Source organism: Orcinus orca, chromosome 13 (assembly GCF_937001465.1).
Source record: "Orcinus orca chromosome 13, mOrcOrc1.1, whole genome shotgun sequence".
Classification (NCBI taxonomy): domain Eukaryota; kingdom Metazoa; phylum Chordata; class Mammalia; order Artiodactyla; family Delphinidae; genus Orcinus; species Orcinus orca.
The window spans coordinates 70,525,936-70,548,887 of record NC_064571.1 but is presented as its reverse complement, the minus strand read 5'-3'; the positions used below and the strand labels follow the sequence as shown (position 1 = coordinate 70,548,887).

At 43.8% G+C, this 22,952-nt stretch overlaps 1 protein-coding gene across 3 annotated transcripts; it reads right to left on the bottom strand.

The window, feature by feature from the left end:
* Positions 1-146: 146 nt before the first annotated feature.
* Positions 147-20,291, bottom strand: PPM1G (protein phosphatase, Mg2+/Mn2+ dependent 1G). 3 transcript variants are annotated; one of them, XM_033425132.2, is made up of 11 exons: positions 19,916-20,055; positions 17,477-17,591; positions 5,396-5,465; positions 4,839-4,924; positions 4,364-4,496; positions 3,261-3,676; positions 2,545-2,682; positions 1,984-2,218; positions 1,469-1,598; positions 1,079-1,181; positions 147-761 (listed from the first exon to the last, which is right to left on the bottom strand). In XM_033425132.2, exons 2-11 carry the CDS (start codon positions 17,531-17,533, stop codon positions 555-557), a joined length of 1,575 nt encoding a protein of 524 aa, XP_033281023.1. In that variant the 5' UTR covers positions 17,534-17,591; positions 19,916-20,055; the 3' UTR covers positions 147-554. The 3 variants fall into 3 exon arrangements, with proteins under 3 accessions (XP_033281023.1, XP_004268195.1, XP_049552176.1); XM_004268147.3 differs by lacking the exon at positions 17,477-17,591 and having other exon boundaries at positions 19,916-20,291; XM_049696219.1 differs by lacking the exons at positions 4,839-4,924; positions 5,396-5,465; positions 17,477-17,591 and having other exon boundaries at positions 19,916-20,230.
* Between the last annotated feature and the right edge of the window lie 2,661 nt (positions 20,292-22,952).

Here is a 22,952-nt window from a genome sequence, read left to right as displayed (position 1 = left end):
CACACACACCCCACACCACCTCACACACCCCCCACACACAGGGAAGGGCTAGGTCGATGCTACTGGTGGGGGCCAACTATGCAGCCAAGGCATCCTGGGTGGCTGGTCTGGACAGGATGGCAGCAGAGAAAAAAGGACACCATGGGCACGATTAGGTTTTGGCCTTTAGTCTGAAAAAGTGTTGACTGAAAGTGTACAACAGAGAGCGGGTACAAGCGGCTGGGGGCCATGGAGCCGCCAATAAAAAAGAATGTCCTTAAATAAAGTTCACAGAGTAAAAACCAGAACCACCAGTCCTTCCCTCCAACACAACAGAGCACAGGCACAGAACCGGTGATGAGCCCCAAGGAGCAAGGAGGCGGCTGGGGAGGACAGCAGAGGTTCCCAGGCTGCTGTGTGGAGGGAGAGCCCTCTTTGGAATGGGCTGAGCAAAGCCACCCAGCTCCCCCTGCACACCTCATAACCACTGCTAAGGCTAAAGGAAAAAGACAAAACTCAGTCTCAGTCTGGAGGGCTCAGAAAACAGTCTAGGTGGGCAGGGGTCTGGACAACCGCTAGTCCCGCTTGGCCTTCTTCTTGTTGTCACTGTTGCCATTTTCTTCAGCCTCCTCAGTAGAGAGCACCTCCTCCAGTTTCCGCTTGCCACTCTCTGGCTGAAGTGCTGCTGTGTTTCGGGGCTTGAAGCAAATGATGATGCAGGTCATGTTGTCACATCCTGTACCGTCCCCAGAAGTGTCTGGTGCCAGGCACTGATCCAGCAGCTACAAAAGGGATGGGGTAGCTCAGCTTCAGAGTTTGAAAACCTTCCTGGGAACCTAAAGTCTCAAAGGGCTGGCCTTGCTGAGACAGGGTGGCAGAAGGAGGGGAACAGGCAACAGGTGTCACAAAACAGGCCACTTGCTAGTGCATGAGGCATAAGGATAAGTCAGGGAAATGAGGGAAAGTGAAACTTTCTAGTCAGAGTTTAGTATCTGTCAGTAATTAGTGATACTCCCAGGCTCTGGTCTTAACTCAGGCCAAAAGAGAAAACCCTGGATACACAGACCAGACACCCTCTCTCCTCTACCCTGGGACTTACCTCTTCCACGATGGATGACAATAACCGAAGCTCCCCATTTTCATCACGCTGACTGATCTTCGATTGAATAAAGTCTATAACTTCCTGGCTGCTCATCACATTCCTGGGGTCAAAAACAACAGTAAGAATCTTCTTTAGTCCCAGCAAGGCAGAGTATAGAGGTCACAGATGGCTCAGGCCAACGTAAACACCCACAGAGATTTTTCTCAGCTTTGCCTTAGGCTTGGGGGTCTTGACACCAAGCTGCTGCCTATCTAGGCTCTAATTCTAGAGCAGCCTGAGAAAAGGGGCTGACTACAGCCATTAGAAGGAAGATAAAGCAGCTCAGAGCCCTAGAAGTAATGCTGCAGGGGAAAAAAGGGAATTTTAGGGTTTTCCGCCAGTGCTTACCAGATGCCATCACAGGCAATGACCATGAATTCGTGATCGTCAGTGAGAGTCAGCACCTTGATATCAGGAAGGGCCGAAATCATCTGTTCCTCAGGTGGCAAGTTCTTGTTTCTCTTGTAGAAGTGGTCTCCTGAAGTAAAGGAATGGATGGATGATGAGTAAGTAGTTTGAGCACTTCACACAGATTTGTGTTTGAGGCCAGTCAAACCCTGCCATTTATTTCCCTTCTTTACAAAGTTCCATAATCTAGTGGAATGGAGAAGTGAGTTCTAGTTTTTCTGGTTTCAGCCCTGTCTTTGGGTTGCTGAACCTTAGGTCAGTCACTAACCTGTTTTTTCATCATCTAGAAGTGATACCTATTTTACCTATTTCATAGCGATGATTAAGGGACATAGGTAGTAGATACAAAAATACTTGGAAAGATAAAAAGGCCATGAAGATTAAAGTTTGCTATAGGTAGTCTGGAACAGAGAACAAGACCCCAGAAGTTTTTCCCATAGTTTCTTGGCCCTTACCAATGGCTCTCGAGAGGTTGAGGCCACCATTGACTCGCCCATCCATGGTGACCTTGCCACCAGCATTCTTGATGCGTGCTAGCTCCACTTCATCCTCCGGTTTGTGGTCATAGGACATGTCTAAAGCTTTGCCAGCCTCAGACACCACACAGCGGGAGTCTCCTGCATTGGCAACGATCAACTGCTTCCCTCGTATCAGAGCCACCACTGCTGTTGTACCACTGTCAGAGCCAGGCTTAAAAGGAAGAAAAGGACCATAATGGGAGCTTCTGGACACCAGCTGTAATCATTCCCCTATGTCTTCTCATCTCACTAGGACCACCAAGAGCACTTTAATAGACAGGAGGAGCACAGCTTTAATCTTTCCAGATATAGCACGCTCTCCCCCTTTTCTGAGATAATTCTACCCGAAAGGCCTAACTCCCCTTGCAGAGTAAATCCTTCCATGACCATGACTTCAGTGCTAAGATAGGAAGGGACGCTTCTCCCAAAATCAAAATCAGAGAATTCACACTTGGCCTCTTGGCTTTCCAGACTCATTGCCCTCCTTTCCCCACACACCTCCTCTTTGCCTTCCATCCCAGGCACCATCATCTCCTCTTCTTCTTCCTCATCCTCTTCAGCCTCCTCAGTGTCATCCTCGTCTTCCTCATTCTCTGCCTCTTCACTGCTGTAGCCATCTTCTTCCTCACTGCATTCCTGCCAGAGGGACAATCCCAGGCTACTGAGACTGAGATGACCTCCTTGCCCCCTCCCCTCAACTCACGCTCAGAACCAAGAGGCCCTGACTGAACATAGATCCTTAAAACACTGAAAGATGCAAATATATGATCATGACAGAAAAATGTGGAGGACGGGAGAGAGGACTAGGATGGATATAACTAATATCCTGAACTAGGTTCAGCGGTCACCAGCAGGAAACCTCAGGCAAGGCCAGAGCGGCTAGCCAAAAGCACCTTCCAGGCAACATGACCAGAAAATAAGTTGCCCAGAAAAACCCAAATATCCAAAGTAACAACCACCAACTTCTTGTTCTCTCTCCAGGAGACAGACTCTGAAAGGCCAGAACTAGATCTGTTTGTTATAATGTCAACAAAGGAAGAGGTTAAGAGGGCTAATGGTACCTGTGTTGGTGGAGATAGTGAATTTTAAAAAAGCTTAGACTGTAGTTGGGGGATGATGTCAAAATAGACAGAAAAGAGTAGAAAGCTATGCACGGCGACCAACCAGGCCCTCTCTACAACTTCAACGTCTATCTGCCCCCACTGGGCCCTTACCTCGCTGTCTTCCTCCTCCTCCTCCGCCTCATCTGACTCATCCTCACTGTCCTCAAAGAACTTGGACTTAGCAACTCGAGGCAGCTTGTCGGAGGCTGAAGAGCAGGAAGGCCCAGCCTCACCAGTGGGAGTGCCAGGCTCCCCACCTTGGCCTGCCTCAGTCCCACATTCCGAGTTGGAGGAAAGGCCCGTGTGAGCCTTGGCTGTGGGGCCATTTTCCTCTGAAGAAGTTTCCCTAGATGGGTCCCCAGGTCCTGCCTCGCCATTGAGGCCCTGGGACCCTGGTTCCTCGCCTGTCCCAGCTCCAGATTTGCTGTGGGGAGCACCCTTGTGACAGTTCTGCCCGTAGCGTGTCAGCAGCTCTTCAATAGTCATGGTAGCCTCTTCATGCAGCAGTGCAGCCTCCTCATTGTCCACTGCAGGGGAGAGGCTAAATCAGCACCCCATGCCAGACTCCTCATGGAATCAGTCCCTTACTACCTCCACAGCCCTTGCAACCTGAGTTCCAACTTCCCCACCACCTCCCACTCCTAAGGCTCCTCTCACACTTATCAAATCTCAGAAGAACAGCCCTTTGCTCCCTTTTCCTCAAGTAACATCAGCCTCCAGAGACTTCCTTTGGTCTTTGTCTTGCACTCCCTTCTTAGTCAAAGGAATACTAGTTACTATATGTGTTCCCTGTCACCTCTCATTTTTTATTGGTAAGTTGGAAACCCTAATCTGGCTGAGGACCCAGGAAGTCCACAATGCTACTTACTAGTCCAGGCCTAGGGCTCAGGCTTAATGACTGGCTGCTATGGCTAAAGGCAGCTCCAGTCTTAAAAAATAGATCACATAAACATTAAAATGAACCAGAAAGACCCAATCGCAATGACAAAAGATGATGTATATAAAAATGCTTACAACTACAACACTATGAACTCAACAAAGGTTAATCCTCTCTCACCTTTTCATAACCACCTGTAGTACAGGAGATTCTTTAACATGAGGATTTCCCAGGTCCCTAGGAAGCCATCTTTCAGAACTGACACACAACTAATATGTATTAAAGAGCAGTTCTTTAATATGCCAATTTCCTTTCAAACAAAAGACGCCACACTCACCATCATCTTCATCAGCTACTTTTTCTTTTTCATCCTCATCCTCAGTGGGTCGCCCTGCAATCTGCGCCAGCTCCTTAATGACTTCCTCAGTGGTCAGTTTGGCATCGATAGCCAGGAAGGCATCTTCCAAAGCCTGAATATAATCAAACTAGTATGAGGCAAGTGTAGGAAGAAGTACGCGGGTACAAAATGAACTGCCTATACACAAGCCTGGGCACGAGGATGAGATGCAAATTAGAGTGTGATCCACCAAGCTGTGAGACACTCACAGACAAATAAAAAACAGTTTAGAGACTTAGGAATCAATAAGGTAGCTCTAAAAAGGATCAAGTGGGAATAAGCTCATTTTAGGTACAGAATTCTTTAAGAAATACAATAAGAAGAAGCTGGGTGGCAATGAAAAAGGAAAAGCCAAGGACTGGAAAAAAAGGGAAAGTCTGCAGAAATGGAGAATGAACAGTGTGGGAAGACAGACCTTCTGTAGCTTGCCTTCTTTGTAGGCCTTCTGATCTTTGATGATATCAGGAAGATATTTGGCACAGTACAAGGCAACTTCCTCCCCTAGAACAAAGGTAAAGTCACCCAGAGCATAGCTTCACACACATAGAAAGTGATATAATATCAGCACACCATTCTAGAGTGAATCCCAAGGATTGAGGAGATGAATGTCTTAGCACAACTGAAACCTATTTAAAAGACAATGTTTCGGGAAGTTCTGACCAAGAAAATGGATTTCACCATCACCTCTCTCAGGGCTATATTAATATAGCCCATGTCTTTTCTCGCCTGTATACTTAGTTTTCAGTGAAAAAGAGATAAATGCTAATGTAGGAAGAGACTTCTTGGATTGAAACAAGGCCTGGTGAGATTAAGAACCAATACACTATCCTCCTGGGAAGGACGAATGGCAGAATAGAGAAAAATAGCACTAGGCAGGAAATTATATCTGAGGACCAGAACCCTGGAAAGTAAAAGAACAAAGGACCTGGAAGTGGGGTCCTAGAATGTTACCACATGATCTGCTAAAGTTACCTCCATGTCCATCGTAGACAGAAAACATAGCTGTCTCACTGTCCAGCTCAGGAATACAGTTGTGAGCATCCTAGGAAAAAGAGCATAATCAGCATTTCTTAAGGTCAAAGGGTATTCTTCCTTGTGTACCTCAGGTCATTAAGGATTGCCTTTACACCTTAATCTCACTAACCCTTCCCTGGCTGACTTGCATGGCCTAGAAATAAGAAAGGAAGATGGGATGATAAATAAGAATAGTACACAGGAGGGAGAAAGGAAGGGAGGGGGAAAAAGGAAAGGAAGGAGGGAGGGAAGAAGGGAAAGAGATGAATCAGGTCACTACCTCTGCAGTCTAGCAGCCTCAGCCTAGGAGATCTCAGTCCAGATGGCAGAATGTTTGGCTGTTGGAACTCTAGACCTGACCCTTTTGGATTTGTGGCAACTATGGGAAGAACCAGAATAAAGGATCTTCAAAGTCACTTCCAGACCCATTCTATGAATCAGTGAACTTAAAGGAAGAAAATGTTAGGGAAGATAGCAAAAAGCAACCTGAGGGCATTACCGACCTAAAAAGTTTCTAGGAGAATCCTAAGACAGCCTGAGTGAAAACACTAGAAATTGGTAAAGCTACATACATTTAATACTCCCCACCCCCCCAAAACCACCATCTAAACAAATTACTCCCCTTTTCTCTTAAAGTTTAACTCATTTAAGAAGTTACCCCCAAGGCTAGGGGGAGGATATATTTACAAAAGGAATCTTTCCAACAAATAGTTATTAAACTACACTGTGTGTAGTACTTGTTAACTGGAATTTACAATGCCCCATTAAATCAGCCATCCCATCTCCTATCCCCAGCTGGAACTGAGATACCATTTAACTCTGAAGGCACAGCACACCTGAAGAGAAATTTGCAATGGTCCTGCTACACGAACGTTTTATTTGGGAGGCTGGGCTTGATCAAATTCTCCTATTAATAAAACTGCCACCCAAACTAATATTCCTGGCTAAGCCAAAGTTCAGGCAAGACTGTCAGACCTAGATAAAAGGGTACTGCCGCTTACCCTGCCCCATCTTGGAAAACAACCCAACCTTCCTTTCAGGTATTCTCTACAGACAAAAAGGATATAATTAGCTATTTACTTTTTTGTGTGTGTGTGTGTGTGTGTGTGTGTGGTACGCGGGCCTCTCACTGTTGTGGCCTCTCCCGTTGCGGAGCGCAGGCTCAGCGGCCATGGCTCATGGGCCCAGCCGCTCCGCGGCATGTGGGATCTTCCCGGACCGCGGCACGACCCTGTGTCCCCTGCATCGGCAGGCGGACTCTCAACCACTGCGCCACCAGGGAAGCCCCTAGCTATTTACTTTGATTAGTTAGTAAAGTTAATAGTTCTCCTTTGTCTTTCAGATATTAGTATTTAAAATTTTCTAATTATACTGATAGTCAGGAGACCTGAATGTAGTAGTTCTGTTGTCACTAAAATAAGACTATTCCTTCATTATACAAGTCTAGAATATAAAACTTAGGGGGCTTCCCTGGTGGCGCAGTAGCTGAGAATCCGCCTGCCAAGGCAGGGGACACGGGTTTGATCCCTGGGCCAGGAAGATCCCACATGCTGCGGAGCAACTAAGCCCGTGCACCACAACTATTGAGCCTGTGTCCCGCAACTATTGAAGCCCACACACCTAGAGACCGTGCTCTGCAACAAGAGGAACCACCACAATGAGAAGCCCGCGCACCGCAACTATAGAGAGCCCATGCGCAGCAAAGAAGACCCAACTCAGCCAAAAATAAATTAAAAAAAAAACAAAAAAGGGGCTTCCGTGGTGGCACAGTGGTTGAGAGTCTGCCTGCCAATGCAGGGGACACGGGTTTGAGCCCTGGTCTGGGAGAATCCCACATGCCGCAGAGCGGCTGGGCCCGTGAGCCACAACTACTGAGCCTGCGCGTCTGGAGCCTGTGCTCTGCAACAAGAGAGGCCGCGACAGTGAGAGGCCCGTGCACCGTGATGAAGAGTGGCCCCTGCTTGCCGCAACTAGAGAAAGCCCTCGCACAGAAACGAAGACCGAACACAGCCAAAAATAAATTAATTAATTAAAAAAAAAACCAAAAAAACAAAAACTTAGGGTTTTAAAGTAGGGAAGGAGAGCACTGAAAAGGAGCTACTCTTTCTTGTATTTCCCTCTGATTGTCTCCAGGAGAAAGTGCCCCAGAAGCTAATGGGCGTCCACAGAAGGCCTCTGATGGCTTATCTATGGTCATTGACACAATTGCCTCTTAGCCTCATCCCCAGGATCTAGAAGAACACCACACACCAAAGGTCATCTTCTTCCTCTCTCCCTCTTCCAACCGCTCTACCACCAGCCACACTGACCTCCCATCCCTCTAGACCAGGGTTTATCTTACTGGGCCTTCCTCTCCTATCACCAACATCTTAGCACTTTCTTGCCTTTTATGATTGTCTTTTACCACAGCATCCTCTACAGTGGTTCTCAGACTTTAATGTGCCTAAGAATTCATTTGTTCATTCATTCATTCATCAAATATCTGAATATCCATTATGTGCTAGTATGTGTTCTGGGTGCTCAGGATATATCAGTGAACAAAATAAAGACCCACACTTCATAAAACACTTATATTCTAGTGAGGGATATTAGACAACAAACACAATAAATAGGTAAATCATATAGAATGATAGCATAATTCACATGGAAAGATGGTAATGCTATGAAATAAAGAAAAAGTGAGAAGGGACGGGTTGGATGACAAAAGCAGTGAGAGAATGGGCATGGGACACAGTATAGCACAGGTATGCCAAACCCATAAGAAACTGTACCTCAGCCGTCACTACCTTGGTCATGCTGTGAGTGTCTGATTAGTTTCAGCAAAACAGTTGTGTCACATTTATGTTGATTTTAATTCTGTTGATTTTGTAGTTTGGTTTGTTGGCATGTAATTTATGTCCAGTTCTATGTTTGTACACATATGTCCAGTTCTATGTTTGTACACATATAAGTAACATTACATTAAAATCATTTTAGTGAATATTGGAGATCCACAAATATTGCTTTCCTTAAAAAAAACAAAACACAAACAAAAAAAATTCATGGAATATCTCCAAGATATTTTGTTAAATAAAACAAAGTGCATAATGATATATTTAGTAAGCTGCTTTCTGTATAGGAGGGAGCACAGGAATAGACATTTGCCTTCTCATACTTTAATACTACAAGGACACACAGAAAACTAATAAAAGTAAACTGTGGGAGGGCATGAGGGTGCAGACAGACTGATGGGAGCAAGACTTAACCATGGGAATGTTTAGCTTTTTCAAAAGTAAATGAAATGTCTTTTTAAAAAGACTCAATATACACTAAAATTTGAGAGGCTGGTCCAGCTAATTTCACTTTTTTGGTAGATGAGAGAGGAGCACTCTTCCTGTCCACTGCTTCCCAGTGGAACAAGAGAATCAACTGGTCTTTCTCTGTCCTGCAACGTACTCTAAATCACAGCTGTATCATCTTTTTTATAAAAATAGATCTTTATTGGAGTATAATTGCTTCACAATACTGTGTTAAGTTTCTGTTGCACAACAAAGTGAATCAGCCATATGCATACACATGTCCCCATATCCCCTCTCTCTTGCATCTCCCTCCCATCCTCCCTATCCCACCCCTCTAGGTCATCGCAAAGCACGGAGCCAATCCCCCTGTGCTATGCTGCTGCTTCCCACCAGCCAACTATTTTACATTCGGTAGTGTATATATGTCGATGCTACTCTCACTTTGCCCCAGCTTCCCCCTCCCACCCCATGTTCCCAAGTCCATCCTCTATGTCTACCTCTTTATTCCTGCCCTGTAAGTAGGTTCATCAGTACCGTTTTTTTGTTTTGTTTTAGATTCCATATATATGCATTAACATACAGTATTTGTTTTTCTCTTTCTGACTTACTTCACTCTGTAAGACAGACTCTAGGTCCATACACCTCACTACAAATAACTCAATTTCGTTTCTTTTTATGGCTGAGTAATATTCCATTGTAAATATGTGTCACATCTTCTTTATCCATTCATCTGTTGATGGACATTTAGGTTGGTGTACCATCTCTTTTGAACCCACACCTCTATTTAAAAAAATCTTTTTGACTTCTCATCTGTTCCTCACAAGATCATGTGACTTTGAAGCAGATCTAGCAACACTGAACACAGGAAAAAATATTTAACCTCAATAGTAATCAAAGAAATGAACATTAAAAAAACAAGGAATTATCCTTTTGTGCAAATTAGAATGATGAAAAAGATGAATAGTATCCAGTAATAATAAGAGTGAAGATAAAAACACATTCTCATGTACTCTGATCAAACAGGAATATAAATTACTAGTTTTCCTGGACGGCAATTTTGTAATATGTACCACAATGTGCATGTCTTTTGATCTAGTAATTTGACTTCTAAAAGTTTATTTTATGGGACTACTGACACAAGGAAACAAAGATAGGAAGAATGTTCATTACAGCATTACTTATAATAAGAAACAATTATAACCATCTAAATTTCCATGAATAGATTAGATTACAAACAGTACATCCCTCCAATGGAATATATGCAGCTGTCAGAAATAATCAATATGTATTCATTCAGAAATGAGTTCACAATATATTGTGATAAAAAGCAAAAAATTAGGTATCTATGTATATGTCAGAAGTCTGTAAGATCACACATCAAACTTAGTGGAGGGTGAAATCTGAGTAATAATTATATCCTACTTTTCAAGATTTTTATTTTTATTAGCCATATCGTTCCATTCTGAATAATGACCACAACAAAAGAAACCTATGATTGTCCTTAAGCTGCCAAGCTACCATATACTGTGTGATCTCTGGTCAGCTATCCATTGGTGTGCCTCAATTTTACCCTCTATAGTATGGAATAAGAATATCTACATTACTCATATCATCACAGGACTATCATGATGATGTAAAACTTCTTTGTAAACTGGAACATAATATATAAGTATATATATTCTGCTCTGAAATTCAGTACCTGGTTCACATTTGTCTTCTCTATCCTTTTTCTCAAAGAGGAATGCCCACAATAAAGACTCATCTTATGCCTTGAGGTCTCAGTTCCTAAAACCACTCCACATTACCTTCTCCTCAACTTCTTGGTGAGGTTTTGGATCTATATCACTTGGAACTGCTCTACCTTCTCTAAGCACTTCAATTTCCCCCTTACATCTTCAATCATAGCTTACATACCTTTACCTTTGTCTGTCTCTGTCCTTTTCTGAGTCAGAGCTAAGTACTGCATATTTCAACTCTGTCTCTTAGCAATCTAGAAAAACTCATCCAACCTTGTATAACCCGACCAAATGCTTTCTTCACACTTGAATCAGAGCCACTAAGTATCGCTAGTCATAAAATGTCATGAAATCATGTTGATTGTGGTGACTACTTCCATTTAGCACTTTTTTCTCTATTCTGCATTGACTCTTAAATATATTAACCACGGTCAGTCACAAACCTTTCCCACATTATTCAAGCTCTCAAAGTTATTTTCCTTTCACTCACAGCAGATGAGCTAACCTCTTACTTTACTTATATCAAGGTCTTATTTCAAGATCTACCTCATCTTCCCTATTCTAACTCAAAATTTCTCCATAGTTGTATCTAACATCTCCTTCACTTCTGCCTCAGAAGCAATATTTCTCCTCTTTTTTAAAATAAATTTAGTTATTTCTGGCTATTCGTTGCTGTGCGCAGGCTTTCTCCAATTGTGTGGAGTGGGCTTCTCACTGCAGTGGTTTCTCTTGCTGCAGAGCACTGGCTCTATGTGTGCAGGCTTCAGTAGCTGTGGCACGTGGGCTCAGTAGTTGTGGCTCACGAGCTCTAGAGTGCAGCATCAGTAGTTGTGGCACAGGGGCTTAGCTGCTCTGCGGCATGTGGGATCTTCCCAGCTCAGGGTTTGACCCTGTGTCCCCTGCATTGGCAGGTGGGTTCTTAACCACTGCACCACCAGGGAAGTCCCTCTCCTCTCTTTCTAGATTAACATTTCCTCTTAAACTCAAACCCTTCTCCTTCAAGATCATACTTCACGAAGCAGGCAGTCACTATAACAGCAATCCAAATAGCCATTTTGCAGGCTTCACTCTCCCCAACGGCTGTATGTAATTAAATAGTACAAACCATGTCAGCTTTCTCAAAAGTTCTCTTGGGTTCTGTGAAGAACTATAGTTCTATACCTCCAATTGCCTGTTTCTACAGGATATCCCTTCTCCACCTCAAGCTTAATATATGTAAACAGGAACTTAGCAGTCTCCAAAAAAATCAGAGCTTCCCCTACATGTCTTATTTCTGTCAATGGAATCTTAACTCTCCTAGCAACACCTAATATCAGTCCTCCTTGACTTCCTGGCTGTCTTCCACCAACCGTTACTGAGTCCTGCTGACTCTTCCCTCATAACTGTGATCCTGGATTACTTTATTTTTAATGGTATTTTAAGTCCTCTCCTGTCTCTACTCTCTGCCCCCTGTAATTCAGCCTACATACATCCAGCTGCCAGATTAATCTCCCTAATATAACATTTTATTGCTAGGCCCTTCAATGGACTCTACTGCATTAGATTAATTCCATACAAGTTACTGGCAATTTAAGGCACTCAGTAATCATTCCTATCCATCTCCATAACCTAACCTCTTTAACTCATACCATTCCCCAAAAGAAACTACTCTTGACACTCTTGATACTGAACACCCTACCCCAGCAAAGTAGTAAGCATGCCTGCTTCAGTCTTTCCTCCTATCCTTTCGTCTAATACTTTTCTTCTCCCACTTTCCTCCTCCCCATTTGTTACCATTTATACTCTTTCCTAAAGGTCCAGTTAGTCTCACCACCTCCAAGAGATCTTTCTTCAACACACCAATACTCTGTGATCATTCCCCACCCGAACTCTTTTAATATTTATTGCTTCTACCAATAATTTGGCATTCAGCATATGCTATCTTGTATTGTTATCCAACATTCCATAGGGGAAAAGGGAGTCCTAGGTCCAAAACAGCATGAAAACAGACTGTCTTAAATTTCTTTACAGCACTGGGGCCTAACAGTATGTTCTGTAACACAGCAGGATGTTTACTTATGATGGTGAGTTCCCAGCTGCCTCAGAACAAATATCTTAGGGATACCTCCTCTTTCATTTACTACCCAAAACCTAAAGTTGTATCATAACACAATAACCACTGAGGTGGTATGAAAGAAATGATGCAGAATACACAGATCACCTGAATGAGGGCTCTTATGTCTTGCTTTACTAAATTATATATCACACAGCCCCTTCTGACCTTCTAGACACCAGTGGATCTGCTATTAATAAAGACCTGGTTATCTTTCCTGATGTCAATTTCCTAAGGTTACAAATACACCCACAAAGGCTCCTGTGTCACTTGATCAATCATTTAGGTTTATGATACTTAAATTTATCTAAATCTTTGCAATTCAAGATAAAACTTTTGAAGGTGGTTGGAAAGGGAACTACATTTTTGGTTTTAAAAAGTCATGTATTACTGTCTGACTTTTAAAATTATATGCATGTATTACCACTGTGCTATAGACTGAATGTTTTGTGTCTCCCTAACATTCCTATGTTGTAACTTCATGGCCAAAGTGATGGTATTTGGAGGTAGGGGCTTTGGGAGGTAATTAAGTCATGAGGGAGGAGCCCTCATGAATGAAATTAGTACCCTTATAAAAGACCCCAGAGAGGTCCTCTGCCTTGTGAGGACACAGCTAGAACACAGCCACTATGAACCAAGAAGTGGGCCCTCTCCAGACACCTTGATCTTAAGCTTCCCATTAGGGTCTCAAAGAGATATTTACACACCCATGTTCATAGCAGCTTTGTTCAAAAGAGCCAAAAAGTAGAAGAACCCATGTGTTCATCAACAGATGAATGGATAAACAAAATGTGATATATACATACAAAGGAACATCATTAAGCCTTAAAAAGAAAGGAAATTCTGACACATGCTATAACATGGATGAACGTTGAGGACATTATGCTATGTGAAATAAGCCAGTCATAAAGACAAATCTGTCTTTATATGAGGTACCCAGAGTAGTCAAATTCATAGAGACAGAAAGTAGAACAGTGGTTGTCAGGGGCTGGGGGAAGGGGGAATGGGGAGGGGTTTAATGGGTATAGAGTTTCAGTTTTGAAAGATGAAAAGAATTCTGGAGACTGGTTGCACAACAATGTGAATCTACTTAACGCTACTGAACCGTACATTTTAAATGGTTAAGATGGTAAATTTTATGTTATGTGTATTTTAGCAAACAAACAAACTTCCTACAAAGAAAAGCCCAATCTCAGATGGCATCACTGGTGAGTTCTACCAAATATTTAAAGACTAATTAATAGCAATTCTTCACAAACTCTTCCAAAATACAGAAGACGGGGTGACACTTCCCAACTCATTCTATGAGGCCAGTATTATCCTGATACCAAAGCCAGACAGACATCACAAGAAAACTATAGACTTAATATCATTAAGATAGTAATACTCATCAATACATCTACAAATTCAGAACAATTCCTATCAAAATCCCAGATGCCTTTTGTACTGAAACTGACAAGCTGATCCTAAAGTTCATATGGAAATACGAGGGACCCAGAAAAGAAGAAACAAGAAAAGGAACAAAGCTGGAAGACTCGTACTTCCCAACTTCAAAACCACAAAGGTATAGTAACCAAGACAGTGTGGTACCATATATCAATGGAATGGAATTAAAAGTCCAGAAATAAACCCTCATATTTATGGTCAATTGATCTTAAACAATGATGCCAAGATAATGCAGAAAGGGCAAAGAATACGCTTCTTAACAAATGATGGGGACTTCCCTGGTGGTTCAGTGGTTACGAATCTGCCTTCCAATGAAGGGGATGCAGGTTCGATCCCTGGTCAGGGAACTAAGATCCCACATGCCGCGGGGCAACTAAGCCCTGAGCTGCAACGCCCTCGCACTCTAGAGCCCATGCACTACAACTAAAGAGAAGCCCACACGCTGCAACGAAGATCCTGCGTGCCATAACTAAGACTCGATGCAGCCAAATAAATAAATAAATACCTAAAAAAACAAAAACAAACGACACTGGGACAAACACATATCCAGATGTAAAAGTTTGAACTTGGACCCCTTCTTTACACCATACACAAAAATTAACTCAAAATGGATCACAGACCTAAATATAAGAGCCAAAACTATGAAACTCTTAACAGATAAACTGGACTTCATCAAAATTAGTAACTTTTGTGCTTCAAAGGACACCAACAGGGGCTTCCCTGGCAGTCCAGTGGTTAAGACTCTGCACGTCTACTGCAGGGTAGCACGGGTTCGATCCCTGGTTGGGGAACTAAGATCCCACATGCCCACATGCTGCTCGGCATGGCCAAAACAAACAAACAAACAAAAGGACGAAGGATCTGAACAGCCATCTCTCCAAGGATACAGAAACGGCCAATAAGCACAAGGAAAAATGCTCAAATATCATTAGCCATCACGGAAATACAAGCAAAACCACAATGAAACATCATTTCACACCCACCAGAATGGCTATAATTGGAGGAAAAAAAAAAAAGATAACAGGTGTAGGGAGGAGGTAGAGAAACTGACACCCTCATATACTGCTGGTAGAAATGCAAAATGGCGCAACCACTTTGGAAAACAGGCAGTTCCTCAAAATGTTAAACGTGGAGTTACTATATGACCCAGCAATTCTACTCCTAGGAATATACTCAAGAGAAATAAAACTTATTTCCACACAAAAATTTGAACATGAATATTCATAGCACCATTATTCATAATAGCCAAAAGGTGGAAATCCAAACCACCATCAACTGATGGAGGAATAAACAAAATGTGCATACAATGGAAGATTATTCAGCCATAAAAAGGAATGACGTACTGATTGATTCATGATACAACCTGGATGACCCTTAAAAATGTTGTTTAGGGGCTTCCCTGGTGGCGCAGTGGTTGAGAGTCCGCCTGCTGATGCAGGGGACATGGGTTCGAGCCCTGGTCCGGGAAGATCCCACATGCTGTGGAGCAACTAGGCCCGTGAGCCACAACTACTGAGCCTGCGCGTCTGGAGCCTGTGCTCCGCAACGGGAGAGGCCACAGCAGTGAGAGGCCCGCGCACCGCGATGAAGAGTGGCCCCCGCTTGCCACAACTAGAGAAAGCCCTTGTACAGAAACGAAGACCCAACACAGCCAAAAATAAATAAATAAACAAATATGGGGTTTAAAAAAAAAAAAAAATGTTGTTTAGGGGCTTCCCTGGCGGTGCAGTGGTTAAGAATCTGCCTGTCAATGCAGAGGACATGGGTTCGAGCCCTGGTCCGGGATGATCCCACATGCCACGGAGCAACTAGGCCCATGTGCCACAACTACTGAGCCTGTGCTCTAGAGCCTGCGAGCCACAACTATTGAGCTTGCACGCCACAACTACTGAAGCCCGCGTGCCTAGAGTCCGTGCTCCGCAACAAGAGAAGCCACCGCAATGAGAAGCCTGCACACTGCAGTGAAGAGTAGCCCCAGCTCACCGCAACTAGAGAAAGCCGGCACGCAGCAACGAAGACCCAACGCAGCCAAAAATTAATTAATTAATTAATTAATTTAAAATATATATATATTGTTTAGTAAAAAGCAACCAGACATAAAAGGTGACATATTTATATGAAATGTTCAGAATAAACAAATCCATAATGTAAATTAGTGGTTGCCAGGCATTAGAGGAGGGGGGATAGGGAGTGACTAATAATGGCTACAAGATTTCTTTTTCAGGTGATGAAAATGTTCTAAAATTAATAGTGGTGATGGCTGCACAACTCTGTGAGTATATTAACTATTGAAATGTACACTTTAAATGGATATGGTACCTGAATTATATCTCGATACAGTTGTTTAAAAAGGGACCTGTATATACATTTTCAAGTACTATGCATGATTAAAGTTGAAACACTCCATCTCTGAACTAGACTTAGAGGGAGACAGAAAACAACTCCACTGGAACTGGTACTCAGTTTACAGTGTCATTAAACATCAGTGATGCTTTCAGTTCTAAAGATTTGTGCTTCCAGACAGCACAATTTTAATGGCAGCTAACAGTGGCAAGAACTACTGATCAGATCTGTCAAATTTCTACACTGGAATTCAAGCCCTTACCTCTGAAAGTATAATTCCAAGATGGTAACCCAATAGAGGGTCAGGGGTTCAGAAGCAGTATTAACTGCTAGGGGACTGGGCAGCAGAAATAATGTAAAATATTCTTGAAATCTTGAGAAATAAGTTCTGACTGTAACTTACAGTTGCTTGAAAACTTATAAAGGAATAGTATAGTAGAAAACAATTTCTTTATATTAATGGACATACATTCGATATCATTTCATGCTAATTTTGAATTGTAAAGAATAGGAACTGCATGCTGATCAAAAAGAATGCCCTTTTATGAAAGTTGCTTAACTGTATCCTAGACAAAGGAATTCTGATCTGGTTCAGTAAGTAAAAAGTGCTTTAAGCTAAGATGAGACACTAATCTGAGGTACAAACAATAAATGCTCTTCAGCCTCAGATGCCCTCTCTCCAGGGGAACCCCACAGCATGCTTGTGGTATCTCATTTTATATTTCCCCTATTAATATAATGATTTAAACTGTCATGCATGTACCTTTAAGAACTTTCTGCTCAACATTATCTATATTCAATTCTAGATGACCCTCTGTGATCACTAATAAGCCAGCTTCTATATGGCAATAAACAGCTAGCCTACTCAAATTTATACTCTAGGTATTGATGCTGCCTTTAAAAGGGACAAATATAAGATATAGATATAGATATAGATATCCTAATTCCCCACAGGAAGCAATTTTGTCACTTCCAGAGAACCTCATAACCAAAAACTAAAAGTACTCTAGTCTCTTTGAGACTACATCAACTAAAACTGTTTTCAGATTGGACTTCTCATTAGACATCAGAAACTCAGAGCCTTTCCATATATATTTCTCAGGCACCCTTCCACAACCTACCTGTTAACCCCCAAAATACATACCTCAACCAGCTTGAGGGTCCCTCCAAACCATGGAGAAGGAAGAAGGGAAGGGAACATCAACTGTGGTATTTTGATTACCCCTCCTCAAAACACCCTGGTTCCACAGCAAGAGGGGCTGGAGAGAGGCAGAAAGTATAAAATGCCAGCTATTGATAGTTGCCATTCTTGCCTCAAGAGAAGGGATAAAACGGTACTCTCTAAGGCTGACTATACATCAGTCAGGATTTCAGTAACCTTTATAATGTGTATGGGTGTGATAAACTTACCTCAACTAAATCATTAGGACCAGGCAAATAAGGTCAATAGAATTAATAAACTGGTGAAATTCAGCCCTAAAGGTTAAGAGGGACAGGAGTACACTTTCTGAAAAGGTAAGATTCACTCAAGAGGCTAGAAGTCAGTTCTCTTCTTGCCATAGCAAAGAAACTATGTTACACTTCAGGGAGAAAGGAAACAAAGCCAGAAGCAAAAGTATCAATGCAGCAGAACAGGATCCCAAACAGGACTTCAAGAAGATTTGATTGGGTCTACTTAACTATTCAAACAAAGGGAAATTCAGAAATCGCATAATAAGATTTTAAAACCCTAAGTGGTTATCTCTCAGGAGGAAGATTAGGATCTAAGGAATAGTCTAGCAAGATCTCTACAAACCAAACAGCCCCTGATGAAAACAGCTATGTTCTAATTACCAGAGGAGAAACCAAAAATAAAGGGAAATGCCCTGCAGAGAAGAAGCAAACAGTACAGAATCACTGGGCAAAAGACTTGGAAAATTGATTATCCAAGCAACTCAATTCATAAAGAAAACTAGAAAGAGTAACAAAAAAGTGGAACAACCACAGCAGAGAGGAAAGTGGAAAATATGGAATAAGAAACCCAAAGGAAAAGCCTTACTGTGACATGAGATAGTCACCTCAAATCTTACAATATTAACAGAAAATGCCATAGAACTGGAACCTCCAAATTACCAGCTAACCCAAACCCCAGACTGACAATGAAGCTACATCCAGATATTTCTACCAGCCAGACAATTACATTTACCAAGCACCCAGTAAACTCAATACTGTGCACCATAGAGAAATCTGTTGACACAGATGAGAACAGTGTGTAGTATAGGTCTTGAACAATTTTCATCCTACAGATTCTTTCCACCAAGGCACAAGTAACCTAATCTCTCTGGGCGTCGGTTTTTGAGCTGTAAAATGTGGTGAGATGAACTGTATAGGATCCTCTCCATTCCTGAGATTTTAAGCAGATGATAAAGTCTGCTGTGGGTATAAAATGTGAGGCTGAGAACAAACCATTTAAGTTTATACTGTCATTCCAGAGCTAACCACAGGGAGGAGTGAGGGATTTGATGAAATTCCCAAGGGAGACTTTTGGCTGTTACCTGAAGCCCACCTAGTAAGTGGATAAACCTTCGATCCCAGACATAATTAGCGCATTTCCCTGGCTCCTCTGTCTAGACTTCACAAAACTCTTCACAAAAACACGTCTTACACATGTCTTTCTTCCTTTCCCTCCTACCATAGTTTTCTCTGTTCTCCTTTGTAGTTTCACACCCATTTGCCCAACACTACTCCTTTTTATCCAGAATTTTCCCATTTTTCCCTTTTATCGATAGTAAATTTTTCTATAAAAGAAAAATCAGTTCTCTGTAGGATAAGAAAAAAAAAGTTGATGAAATGATTGAAAATCAAGGAAACTATAAGCTACAACAAGCACAGGCAAAATGACAATTACTAAGTTTTAGAGAAATTCCGAGTGAGAAAAAAACATCAGGCATCATTTTAAAGGAAATTATAGTGACTGACACAGTTCAAGGCTTCCAAAAGCCAAGAAAGGCCCTGAAAGAATACAAATGAGTGACAATTCTTGGAGGTCAAGTCAAATCTCTGAAATTAACATGTGGTGCCCAGGGCCAGGCATCCAGGTATTAAGATTTTGAAGCGGACTATTTGCGTGGCTTCCTTTCCTGTCAAACTCCTCGTCCAAAGACGCCTCACACATCGCTTTTTTTTTTTTAAGTACAGTCATTCACATCTATCCGCCTCTCTCTAGCAAAAGTCAATGGATAAATAGTCCCTCTCTTCATCTTTACTCCCACATTAAACCTCACACCGTTTACGAGCCTGGAGGGCTAGTCTGTCACGAGAGGATGAAGCGAAGGCACGGGGAGGTCGGTCAGTGGGCGGAAGGTGCCTCTCCCCACATGGCCGAGCCCTCGCCGCCAAGCTGGCCACCGTCACACGGTCTCCTAGCACCGGCAGCTCCCTCTCGGCCCCGGCCCCGCTCTCGCTGTCGCCCCCCAATCTGCCGCTGCGGTCACAGGCTCTCGATTCGGACCCTTCCCCGGGGATGACCCCATCCCCCCCGGCTCCCTTTCTCCGTCAGGTTCCCGCCCTACAGCCGTCAGCCTATGGGCCCCTCCCGCCTCACCTCCATGGAGACGCGCCAGCCTTGCATGGCGGAGAAGCCGTAGGGCAGCGGCAGCCGCGAGGCGCCAACCCCGTCCCCAGAGCACTTCACCGTGTTGGGCTGGGAGAGGTAGGCACCCATGGCGGCGGCTGACCGGCGGCCTCAGAGAAAGGCGAACGGAGCGCGACCCGTGCCGGCGCCGGAGCCGGAGCCCCGGGTGCGCGCGTGTCAGGAGTGGGCCCGGCTGCTCGGCCGACGCAAGGTGCCGGTGAAAGGCGCGAGGCGGCCCAGGTGGCGGTAACGGGACCGGAGCAGAGAGGGAGCGGAAGCGGAAACGGCGCCGCTTCAGACCCCGCCCGGCCGGCGCGGCGCGGCGCGGCGCGGCGCTGCGGGCAGTCATTTCCTTAGCAACTCGCCCCGCCCGCGGGGACAACGGCCCGCCCAACCGCCCTCCCGCGAGATTGGCGCGGCCACGCCCACCAACGGCCGCGGCCTGCTTGGAGCACACTGGGAGGTTGTTCCTCGCCAGTATCTCTCCCCAACTGTCCCCCACTGTCCCCCGCCTCCGCTCCTCTACCCCGGCCTCTCGCGTTTTGTCTGAAGCTCTTTTGTGCGGGACCTGGTACTTCCGGTTCATCTTCCAGCGTGTCAGCTCGCTCTCCACCGCGCCCTCAGACTCCCTCAAACCCCGCCCCGTACAGTTCAATTAAAGTTGGCTCGTGTTCTGAGCGCAAGAAGTACCCTGGCCAGGCTTTGTGAGGCCTATGCGAGTAGGATGTGAGAGAGTCTTTCTGACAAAAGAAAATGAAGACCTCGATCTGTGACCCAGTCTATACTGGTCGAGAAGAAATCAAAGGAGAGTGGAAAAGCTGTTGCTTGAGGTCCTCAGGATGCCCCAGGCGTGCGTTATACCAGGGGGAGAAGGGAATAATGTTACAAGGTTGCAGGGTGAAGAATGAAAGTAAACTGCTTTGGTGAGGGTTTTTGAGGAAACTATCTGGCCTCGTTGGAAATTGATTTTAAGTGGTAATATTAGATAGGATAGAGATGGTCGCAAGCGCCAGAATGGGTGACTTGGACTTCACTGCTATCCTGGTGTAGCACTTGGGGATTGTTGGTCTAGTCTTCGTGTACAGTGTAGATTGGAGGGAGAGTCTGGAAACTAACTGGTGAAAGGGCTCTTAATCTAAGCATGGGACGAGAAGGGCAGGGACTAAGGTGGGTGGCAATGGGAATAGAGATAAAGGAACAAATTAGACGATAAGAAATGGACAGAATTTAGTAACAGATTGGATTCAGGGGGTGGAAGAGAAAGGGAAAATTCTCAAAGGATAAGCAGATTAATTCTTTTAAAATACAAAGATCATGGCTTCCTCCTACTCTTCAGATAGTCCAAATTCCTTAACATAGTTTACCAGACCCTTCATGCTTGAAAGGCTTCTTCCATGTCTCTCCCATTCCTCTCCATTTCCACTACCCAGTGCTTCAGCAGTATGTCTTTGGGTTCCTCCATGCTTTCTCTTCCTATGCTTTCACCCATGGAACAAACCTCCTCACCCACCCACCCTCATCATTACTACCTTCAGGAAGTCTTTTCTAATATCCCTACAATGGTTTGGGTCCCCACTTGCGTGTCTTTCCTGACAGACTATAAGCCTTTAGGAAGTCAGAAACTCTGTCAAACTTACTGTTGTATACCCCAGCATCCCTAGCACAATTCTTATCTGTGCTCAATAGTATTTAAATGCTTGTTGAATGAATGAATATCACCAAGGTTTTGACTCTGAATGACAAAAATTGGCAGAGCCCGTAACAGAAAATGGTGTGATGGGGGCGGGGGGCGGGGGTGAATGCTAGTTTGGTTTAAGGTGACAACTAGATATACAAACATTGCAAATATTGGCTTGAAGTTAGGCTATGAAGGTAGGAGGTGTTAATTAGGCCTGTTGGTCATCGTGAACCTGGATAAGGTCTCTTACCAAGGCAGTGTTAAAGGAGCATGAAATTACTCGGCCTCTTTTTTTTTTTTTTTAATTTATTTATGTTTTGGCTGTGTTGGGTCTTTGTTGCTGCACACGGGCTTTCTCTAGTTGCGGGGAGCGGGGGCTACTCTTCTTTGCGATGCATGGTCTTCTCATTGCGGTGGCTTCTCTTGTTGCAGAGCACGAGCTCTAGGTGCGTGGGCTTCACTGGTTGTGGTACATGGGCTCGGTAGTTGTGGCTCGCGGGCTCTAGAACGCAGGCTCCGTAGTTGTGGTGCACGGGCTTAGTTGCCCCGCAGCATGTGGGATCTTCCCGTACCAGGGCTCTCACCCGTGTCCCCTGCACTGGCAGGCGGATTCCTAACCACTGTGCCACCAGGGAAACCCGCAACCTCTTTTTTTTTTTTTTTTTTTTTTTGCGGTACACGGGCCTCTCACTGTTGTGGCCTCTCCCGTTGCGGAGCACAGGTTCCGGACGTGCAGGCTCAGCGGCCATGGCTCATGGGCCCAGCCGCTCCGCAGCATGTGGGATCTTCCCGGACCCGGGCACGAACCCGTGTCCCCAGCATCGGCAGGCGGACTCTCAACCACTGTGCCACCAGGGAAGCCCCCCTCTTTTTTTTTTTCTTCTAAGAGTGGAATGTGATGTTGTGGGGAAAAAAGCGTGAGTTTTGATATATATATTACCTATGTGGTCTTTCACAAGTTACTTATTCTCTCTCAGACTCAGTTCCTCATCTATAAAACAGACATACAGTATCTACTTTTTCGGATTGCTTTAAGGCTAAGAGGAACTGAATATAAAATGCCAAGTTTACATAAATGTTGTATTATTATTCAACCAAAAATCTACCATTCATTAGGTATACATATATACAAGCTAAATATGGAATGGAAATAACATTAAATTATGTTCACAAAAAAAAAAAATAGACGAAGGCCTGAAACAAAATGGGAGAAAAACAGATAAGGAAAAAAGTGGGAAAGAAAATATTATTCAAAAAAAAAGTGAGGCAGCGGGAGGGCAGTGGTGCCTCTGAGAGAAGAAATGGAGATACTAAGGGACTCATGGAAAG

Excerpts from the sequence above, each read along its gene's own strand:
- PPM1G (XM_004268147.3), bottom strand. The coding sequence starts at position 20,035 with ATGGGTGCCTACCTCTCCCAGCCCAACACGGTGAAGTGCTCTGGGGAC. Across the intron at positions 3,677-4,363 it reads AGTAGCTGATGAAGATGATG|TGGACAATGAGGAGGCTGCA; the intron begins GTGAGTGTGGCG and ends TCTCCCCTGCAG. Across the intron at positions 1,182-1,468 it reads ATTGCCTGTGATGGCATCTG|GAATGTGATGAGCAGCCAGG; the intron begins GTAAGCACTGGC and ends TTTTGACCCCAG.